Source organism: Anabas testudineus, chromosome 22 (genome assembly GCF_900324465.2).
Source record: "Anabas testudineus chromosome 22, fAnaTes1.2, whole genome shotgun sequence".
NCBI classification, from domain to species: domain Eukaryota; kingdom Metazoa; phylum Chordata; class Actinopteri; order Anabantiformes; family Anabantidae; genus Anabas; species Anabas testudineus.
The window spans coordinates 4193645-4203988 of NC_046630.1; the positions used below are offsets into that span (position 1 = coordinate 4193645).

General features: G+C 37.0%; 1 gene segment (V, D, J or C); it reads right to left on the reverse strand.

The window, feature by feature from the left end:
- Positions 1-9403: 9403 nt before the first annotated feature.
- On the reverse strand, positions 9404-10122 carry LOC113148731. The segment is given in 2 exon segments: positions 9404-9988; positions 10065-10122. Coding segments are annotated over 2 exon segments (360 nt in total).
- Positions 10123-10344: the final 222 nt, after the last annotated feature.

The following is a 10344-nucleotide window of genomic DNA, read 5'->3' on the forward strand; positions in this document are numbered from 1 at the left end:
TTGAACTGTTTGAACATGTGAGTGCCACTTTTCTGTGCTTTTTGTTGTATTTCATTCGTGAGTCTCAGTAGTCTGGTTTGATTAGAAAACCACATCCAAATTTACCATATCTTAAACCGGTCCATGATCATTTGGTTTTCATCTTCAATACAGTATGTTTTGTTAAAGATCACATGATCTTTTTTTCCCTCAAATTTACTATCATGATCATGACTAGTTTTTGCTTTTATCTGAGACATTGAGAGTATGAATTTCATTGTCACACTGGCGGCTGGTTAGTGTAGTGGTAACATCACCGCCTCCCATGTGGGAGACTGGGGTTCAAATCCCAGCTATGGCTACCTCCAGTAGGGATCCTTAGGCAAGACCTCCTCACGCTGCCCTGCCTACCATTGTAACTTGTAATGACTTGTAAGTCGCTTTGGATAAAAGCGTCTGCTAAATGACTGTAAAAAAAAAAAAAAAAAAATAGCAGCCTATAAGATCAGAGTTTTGTGGAAGAGATGCAGCTGTCTCACAGATGTCAGACTCTAACCCTGTTTCTGTTACTGTCCCACACACACAATTTCCTGTTTATGTTACTCATCTGACATGTTTTTCAAGGAAACAAATGGAAAGACTAGAACTTTCTTCCTCCATTTGATTCTTACTGATTTTGATTGAGGGCAATTTAAACCTAAACACTGAGTCAGTTGTCATGATATGATACAAATACAGTTAAGTATTTAGTCTTGATGTGTGTATTGTGATTCACATGAAGATGATTTAAAGAGAAGTATTACAGTAAAAAGCCTATTGCACTTCTGTGTGTTTCATAGTGTTTGTATTAGTAGTTCTTGTGTTTAGGTGCTGTGGGTGCTATAAAATTTACTTTTCATCTTTGTTAGTGCAACATTATGCACAAAACAATAACATAGCACCAGCTCACAGTAAGCTGCGGTTGTAAGACAGTGTACTTATGTTCATTCTGTACCTTCAGTTGACACAAAAGTTTTCCCACCTGTTTACTCATAGATGTGCTGGGTGGGGGTTGCTGCAGGTGCAAGTGTACTCTGAGAGCCAGGGGTTGTGGTAATGTTAAAGGTTGCACCTCAGTTGTTTCTCAGCAAAGAGAATGATCTGCAGGCTGCTGTGTGACCACATTCTCTCCTCTGTCACTTTCTACTTCTCTGCACAGTTTCAAGCTGCTGTTTATCTTTGTTGCTAACAACAGCTTTGACATTGCTTTTGTGTCCACATAAAGAATGTTAGTTTTCTGTTATGTGATAGATTGTAAAGCTGTATTATTTCCAAACTGAGCTGAATTATAATATATATTTAAGCGATTTCATAAAAAGATTAAAGTATAGTTTTGTTGGAATTTAATTTCAAAACAAATGTAAATGTTACAGGACAAACTTTGCCACCTTTCAGTTTGCTCATTGGAAATCCTTGTTAAGATCAAAATTAACTTGCCTGTAAATTCTTCTGAGCTGAGAGCTTTTGAATTTGTGGTTATGTTCCTAGAATACCCATAAATAGTGATGAACAGCAGCTTTTGGATGTAGTCTAAATAATGCCCAAAAATGCCTATTGTTTTAGTGTAAACCCTAAACATGCTCCTAAAACACTTCACATTTCAAACTCAGCTTAATACATTACCCTTAAAAAAGAATATAAAGGTAAACTAGTTTGGTCGCTTTGTGTTCTCTCTACAGTACTAAAAATGTTCGTACTGCATATTTTATATAAAAACCTTGTAACAGACATACATGTTTTTAATAACTTAGCATTCAAACACATGAAAAAAAAATATTGCCATGAAGAAAATCCCACCCCCCAAATTGTTTTTGCAGGGATTTCAAAGGAAAAATTGCAACAGGCTGAAGCTGGGAACCCTGAACTGCAACTTTGCGGGGATTGACTGTAGTTGATTTCTCAGAAATGAACAACAATGTAAAGCAACTGACAAAGAGCATAATTTTTATTATGAAATAAACAGTGTCTAATATGATGACTCTTTTTCCTGTAATTTAAAAAATACATTACAACTGGGGATGTATTAAGAGCCATCATAAGCTCTTTAGGACAAACTTTAAGAAAGAAACAAAAGCACGTGTTTAAGACTCTTTGAAAAACTTTAATAGAAAACATACTGTATATGTGAGCAATTATGATGTATTTATTAAAACTGACTGCAAATTACTGTAAGAATAAATAAATAAAATGCACATTAAACAGTTTTTCCATTTTGATGTGGATTTTTATTTAAAAGGACACAGCATGAAATGCCCCATTTAAGTGGATAAAAATGGCGACTCAAACTTAAGCCTGATCTAATCAAAGACTTTTAACATTTTAAATTTGATGAACTTGCACATCTGTTTTACTTGACTCTGCTGGTTTACAGTATGAAGTATTTTTGGTTTCCTGAAGTATTTTTGTTTCACCAGCTTCTACTTTTGTCTTGTGTGCATTACTGTGTTCATTTTTTTGTTTGCAGTAGCTCACAAATAAAGTTAAACACACTTTACACTGTGAACACTACACAGATCTGCACAGTCTGTAACTATTAGGTGAACATAGTGGTGCTAGAAAAACGTGTTTTGGTGGAGCTAAAACAAAATAAAAATATAAAAAATTAATTTGATCAGAGACACAATTCCAGACAAAACGAACGCTAATGTTTTAGTCTGCTGTGTGTCGATGTGTAAATAGTCAACACATTTCATGTAATCCTTGTGAAAAGTGGATAATTGAACCTCTGGATTGTATTTATGTCTCATTTACTGCCCCCAAGTGGCCAATAAATATGAACTTTGCTTGTAACAAAATTCCTAATGAGTAGAAAAATATGCTATATTTTTAATACACTGTATACATTAACAATATCATAATTACACATTAGATAAAGATATGTTACATCTATTGTGAGGTCAATAAATGGGGACATGCTGCTGTGAAACAGTTTTCAGAAAAATGACATGAACAGAAGAAGACATTGCTAAAAGTATGTCTGCGAAGGTACTTAGGCTGGCACTGGCTGCTTCACTGATCTCTGGTGTGACAGCTTAGTGCTAGTGCCGTAAGTGGAGTGGCTGGTGCTTGTTCATGTGTTTGTGCGGCGAATAATGTGTCTTGCAGAAAATCAGGGGCAGCTAACCTGAACAGGTGGGTGGGACTCTGTAAGTGTCAGAACAGATGACTTTTTATGTTGACTTCATTTTTAAAAACTTTTTGACCAGACTGAAACATGGGAGTTTCGCTATGACCTCTAAAAACATACTTTTATCTTATTAAGCTGCATAAACAGTTGAGTTGAGACGCTGTACATTTTAGTAGTGTTGCAAGGTTTAAATAATCCTTAATACCTGCTCACTGCTAACTTGCCACTTTTGACTGCTATTTATTTCCAGTATTCACCTACAATTTCATCAGTGTAAACAGATACTGTGCAGGCTTTCATAAACACACAAGTGCTATTTACAATAGTGAGTAAATAACTATATGACAAGGGGCAAAAAAAATTGTTTATAACGGGTGAAAAATACTGAACAGTAGGGAAAAGGAGGTGAATTATCAGCTCTTTGGCTGCCAAAAATTCCTTTGTGTTCCTATAGTTGTCCATCCAGTGTACAGCAGCTGGATATTGTAGTGGACTCTGCAGCGGCTCCAGTTCTCAGTAGTAACTGTCATAATGGTATCTCTGGGATTTTTCCATTTTCATTTTGTCACAACTAACTTTTTTTACCTCATATTTCATTTTCATTTATGCTTTTTTTTCATTCAGTTTTATGAATTATTTACCTGCGATTGTTAAGAAGTGCCTGATAGAGCTGTATATTTACTATATTGCTCTGTTTTGTACACACACACACTCCCTCTTGCTTATTCTAAGGTGTTGAAATGTAAGCCTGTAAGGGTTTTGATAACCTGCCAGGTTGAATTTTTTACTTCTCAGTAACTTTTTATAAACAAAATCAAATATACGTCCAAAAACTAGATTTAAGAAAACGATGCCCGTCTGCTATTTTTTGTTCCTTTAACCAAAGGGAAAGAAACAGGAGAAGGTTTTAGTGAAGCGACGACATTAAACCACATCACTGTGTACTGGCAGCGCAGAAATACACAGCTGAGTCTGATGGAGTTACGCTGCCAATAATTAGAGCTCCTGTTTGTGTGACTTCTCTTGTAATTTCAAATCGACCCTCAAACTGCTTCTCGTAGGTCGGGTTATTACCAATGTAGCTGAATCCAATTAAATTAATCAGGCCTCTCTCTGTTTGTTGATACCAGAGCATGACATTCATACCACTGTCATCATGACTGCATTTAATTTCTACCCTGGCTGTTGTTCCCACTATTCTTGGATGAGACTGCTGGAACGTCAAACTCTTACTTTGATCTGTGGGAAAAACACATTTAAAACATTGTTGCTACAGAAACTATAGTGAATAAACAACTGTATATTTGCTTTAAATTAAATTAAATTAAATTAAATTTAAAATTAGAATTTAAAATTTACAAGGAAGCAAGACTAGAAGAAATCCCCAGATCACTTCTTTGCACATCTTCCAGGTTTGTTCTGCTGCAGGAGAAACTTTACCTTCTCCAGTGAGAGTGTGTTAAAGTAAAGACGCAAACTGTGCAAACGGATTTCCTTTACAGGGAGAAGATGAGAGGTTTTAGTGAGGGAGTGGCATTAATCCACATCACTGTGTACTGGCAGCACAGAAATAAACAGCAGAGTGCAACAGGTTTGCTTTTCGTATAGTCAGAACTCCTTTTACTGTGTCTTCTCTTGTCAGCTTGAATTGTTTTTCAAACTTCTCCTCGTACGTTGGGGAGCCTTTGTATCCGTATCCAATCAGGGTCATAGACAGACTGTCCTTTCTTTGCTGATACCAGAGCATCATTATAAGGTTGGTGTCATCGTGGCTGCAGTTAATGTGGACCTCACTGTTCTCCTTCACTATTTTAGGAGGAGATTGGTGAAATGTCACAGCGCTCACCTGAGCTGTGGAGAAAGCAGATTTAGATCACACTCTTATTAATTCAAAAGACAAGGAGACATCACAGTATTTGTATTTAACATGGCTGCTTTGAATTTTAAATAAAGCTAATAAATAGTTTTTGTGGTCTTACATGAAAACCAGATGAATATAAACACAAATGTTTCTTTGGATAAAAACATTGTCGAGCACGGAGAGTGAAAAATGTTTTGTGCTGAGTAAATGAAGAGTCAGGAGAGAGAAGGAGTGTGTTGTAATTTTGTGGCTTAACTTATCACCACCTTCACTTGAGGAAAGGAGGTGAACCGTGTGCTTTGCCTCCACCTGTTGGTTGAGTGATTTAGGGACATTGACATTTATAGCAGTAGTTGCTTGTTGGGAAATTTATAAAGCACCCCTTAATTGTTGAAACAGTTATATCAACAATTAAAAATTATAGACTTTATTACTTCCTTTTCTCTCTTTTCTTTATTGCTCACTTCATTAATTTAAATGAAACAACTTGTGTAATATAGGTCACTGATATTATCTGCTCCTCAGTGTGGTTGAGTTTCCTTCTTCGTGTGTTATTAACGAGTCAGGTGTCAGAACACTATACATCGTCTCTGCTGTGTGTTTTTGTCACAGATCTTAGTGCTGTCACAGCACTGTGTGGACTGGCGGCGCACAGATAAACAGCCTCATCTTTCTGCTTGACGCTGGTTATTGTCAGAGACCACTGCTTCGTCTCTGATCTCGCTGCCTTAAAACCAGATTCAAATTCTTTTTCTAAAGTTGGGGATCCAGCTATAATAGACACAATTAACTGAAAACTTTTTCCTCTCAGTTGTTTGTACCAGTACAAATATTCATAGTCTGTGTCATTCTGGTAACAGTACATTTGTACCGAGCCTCTGGGAGGACTGGAGATGTAGTGTGGCCACTGAGTGATCAACACTGACTGTGAAAGACCTGAAATGCAGAAAGAAAGACATATGACACACAAATCAACCTTCAGATTAGTCAAATTCTGTACGTGTTTATCTGCATACATTTTAAGTTTACCTGCAGCCCAGAGTACAGAGAAAGTCAAAGTGGTGATGCCTGGGATCATTTTGACTCAAATAGAGGAAATGAATGAAAACAATATGAGCCATCATTTTGTATTTGTAGGGAGGAAATGACATCAGAGCCTCTGCCATGATAAGCAGACCAAAGAGGATGCACAGAAGAGAGTGAATTGTTCATTCATTAGCCTAAGGTGTCATTAGATCAATTGTTTGCAATGTTGAGGTTTTCAGAGCATGTGATGAAGTTAGAGTAAACTAAAACATGGTGCAGTGTGAAAATACTTGGTTACAAATACAGAGGTCACAACTTTTTATGAAGCTGGGTCTGATGCAGGTGCATATGTGATATGCCAACTTTTTGTCATGGAGCCAGGGGCATTGAAACACTGTGCTACCTCGCTGCACAGAAATACTCTGCGGTGTCTGCAGGCTTTATATTGGAGATCACAAGCTGGGCTTTGCCCTTTGAATGGCCTGTTATGTTGAAATGTGTTTGAAACTCCTTCTCAAGGTTTGCATTCTCATAATGAAGCAACCCAATCAGGTCCATGGCCCTTTGGTTTCCTGCTGTGGACTTGTACTGGTACCAAAGCATGTAGGGATAGTTGTTGTCTCCATGGTAACATTGAAGACGGGCCTCTTCTTGTTCCGCTTTTATCACAATATTCGCTGGTGATTGTTGGATAGAAGGTGATGATAACACAATATCTGGAAGGCAAGAAGATTTACAGTAAATGGAATAATCTTCATATCTGTATGTGAAATTACACACATCAGGTGAGTCTTACCTGTGAGCAACGTTGAATACACACTTAAAAAGACCAAAATGTTAAGCATGTTCTTTTGCTGAATGGAAGAAATTGTCATGTAGTTGTAATGCTGTTTGTTGTGGCTTAAATCTGAACTGTGAATTAAACATGGTCACGAACGTTAATGAAATGACAGGAGGGGTTAAAGCTGACTCCACCTGATGATGAAGGAGGAGCTTTAAACTCACTTTGTGTTGGTGTGTTGTCACTGCCCTCTGCTGTGTTTGATGTGAAGCCAGGTTAGATTTGTTTCGTTTAGTTTATCTTACTAAGGGAACAGGAAGTAATAATTATGGTGAGATTAGTTTGACTTAATACTAACGCTTTTCTTATTTTTAATCTAGTAGGTCTTGCAGTAGTTGTTGATTAATAGAGAATACAAATATTAATTTAGAGAGTTTTCATTCTCTTGTTCCATCTTCTAAAGAGAGAATTCACAACTTTTCTTTGTTTTACTTAAAGGTTAAGAGTATTTGTGGGTTATAGATTGTTGGTTGAACAACCACAGACTTTAATTTTAGATTTGTATTTTTTATTTTATGAATTAAATAATGACTCAGTGATTAGCAGTTGTTCTATATTGATAAAATATATATATTAGCTTCAGCTCTAAATATTAGCATGAATAAAAGCTTCACTATTAAGTGTTTGCTATTTAAAATAAATCAGTTAAAGAGATCCTCAATATATTATTATATAGAATCTAAATTATAATTTCTGTAATTAAATATCTCAGATGTTCCTAGTATATATTAAAGGAAGACATTTTTTAAATTTCCCATAAAGTTGCACTATAAATAAATACATAAATACAAATCATCTATACAGTTTTTTTTAATATATTTTACATTTCTACAGACTTTTCAGAGTCTACATAGTATCACATGGTTTCAGTGGTTTCCTGTTATCTCCTGCATCATTTTGTAGGTTTTTGTATTAGTGAGTCACCGTCTTCATAGCTGTGTAGACACTCGCAGCTCCAAAATATTCTCCACTGTCTTCAGGGTGTGTCGGGTTCAGGATGTGAAGATCAGCACTTTTCTCCCCATCTCCTTTGACACTGAAGCGGCTCTTAAATGCTGTCTCTACAGTAGGAGTTTTATAATACACATAGCCAATTAGCTTTAGGGAAGTGTCTCCTGCTGAGCGCTGATACCAGAGAATCGTGTCATATCTGGAGATGTGATGAGTGAAGCTCAGTTTGACTTCATCATTTGGTTTTCTCAACAGTTCACTTGGCGTCTGAAGCACTTGTTCTTCACTGAGGAAAACTCCTGTAAAGGAACAAAACAAAGTTATATAAAATTTGAGTTTATTGAGAAAAGTAGCAGCAGTTAAAAATTGTGAAAATAATAAAGGAAAGTTCCTGCATCTATGATTCATGAATGTACAGCACCTTTAATCCACAACGCAGTGATGATGCATATGATGAGATGAGATGGAGACATGTTGAATGTGAAGACCCGACGAGAGTCTCTGCTGTTGTTTGTGGATAAGGAGGAGGAGCAGGAAGTTAGACAGGAGGTTGAGGGTTGGGTTTTTTTTAGTTATAGATTATGTCATGGTGTATTTAAATGTGCTTCAGGAACAGTTACCTGTGAGGAAATAGCTAAAGGGGAATCTAATTATGTAGATGTGTGATATAGAGCCCTGAGTTACTCTAAAGTCATGGGAGAAATGGTGTGTATACAGTATGTACAGTATATAGTCTCTTCATAAATGTCCCACAACATGTTTTGAGAGATTTCACTATATTTTTTTCACTGTCTTTTATATATATTTTTTTGTATTTTCTAAACATGACCTCCACAACCTGATGACGCAGATGGCTGACACTGTCCCAGGGTGTTCATCACTGCTGTAGTGATGTGGTTTCACTTACTTTAATATGTATTAAATATTTATTTGCCTAATAGGGGTTTATATATATATATATATATATAATAATTTATCTTGAATGAAACAGTAAAACTGTAAAAACACAACTGCATATATTAAAAAACACAGCAGGTGTTTGGAGTTTGTCTGATTCAAAACCACTTATGATAAACACCTGTGCAGTTTTTGTCACATTCAAAAGGGGTTTTTTATCAGTGTGTTTCGCTAGCTGCACAGTAGTAAACTGCACTGTGCTCAGTTCCTTTCACTTGGATGATTAGAGAGCCGTTCTTTTTTGCATCTCCCCCCAAGTCTCCAGCGATATTAAAATCTTCCTCATATGCCTTTTCTTTAGTAACAGCTTTGAAATTCAGGAATCCTATAAGCTTCATAGCTGTGTCTCCAGGTGGACGCTGGTACCAGTACATGACCCTGTAGTCTGTTTTATCATGGGTGCAGAAAATGTGCACTGTTCTAGCCTTTGTGATACAATCCGAGGGAGACTGACGGACCTCAACACCCAGACCAAGACCTGGACCGAGAAGGAAAGTAAAGCAAAGTGTTTACTTTGTTGTAAATGATAAACAGTTCCACATTTATGCTAAGTTAGAGTATTAAAACACATTACCTGAGAGGCAACAGAAAAAGAGAAAACTGATCATTATGACTTGCTCAACATAAAACGGTTCCTAAACATGTAAAAAACATGCGTTACAACGTGTTCCAGTGTTGTAGAGAAGGTGCTAGGATCTGACATCTGACCTCATGTGTGACTGTGAACAAGCTGAAAAGGAAGTGAAGGCATCATAGTAGAGTTGCTGACTGATACTATTCTCCCAGTTGATGGGAGGAGTTTGTTCAAATTATAATTCCAAACCATAAATGTTAAAAAAAGGTGTTTCAGGGTTTTTGTATAGAGGAGAGGGGCTATGTTGTCAGTGTGCATAGCTAGCTGCACAGTAATACACAGCAGTGTGCTCAGGAGCCTTTAGGTCAACAATAAACAGTGATCCATTCTTTGCTGTGGTTCCGCTCATATCTCCAGTGATATTAAAATGTTTTTTAAAAGACTCCTCATGTTCTATGTTGCTGTAATAAACGTGTCCGATTCGTTTCAGAGCTCTGTCTCCAGGTGATTTCTGGTACCAGTACATGAGGTTGTAGTCGGTTTTTCCGTGGCTACAGACCAGCTGGACTGTGTCGCCCAGTCTTCTGAGAAGTGCTGGAGGAGTTTGGTAAACCTCAACTCCCAGACCAACAGCTAGAAAAACAGAAAATAAATTAAGCGTGTAGAAGGTCTAGAAGAAGTAAATTTGATTAAGGACGCCAGTTTTTACCAATAAGCCAGGATAAAAAGACCAGTGTTGGCATGTTGACGTCTTGTGTGAGTACAGAACACGGAGTGGCTCCAAACTCATAGTTTATACAACAGCTCCAGCCTCTTTTCTTTATAACCTCCTCCAAAAACCTGCTGCAAAAAGTCTGTTAGTGCTGAGTGTTAAACTGAGTATTTCTGGGACTCCAGCGCCACCTATAGGAGCAATAGAAAAGTAGCTGGTAAACAGTTTTTATGTTCAGCTGCTCGTACGTCTATCATCACTGTGTACGCTGCAGCTG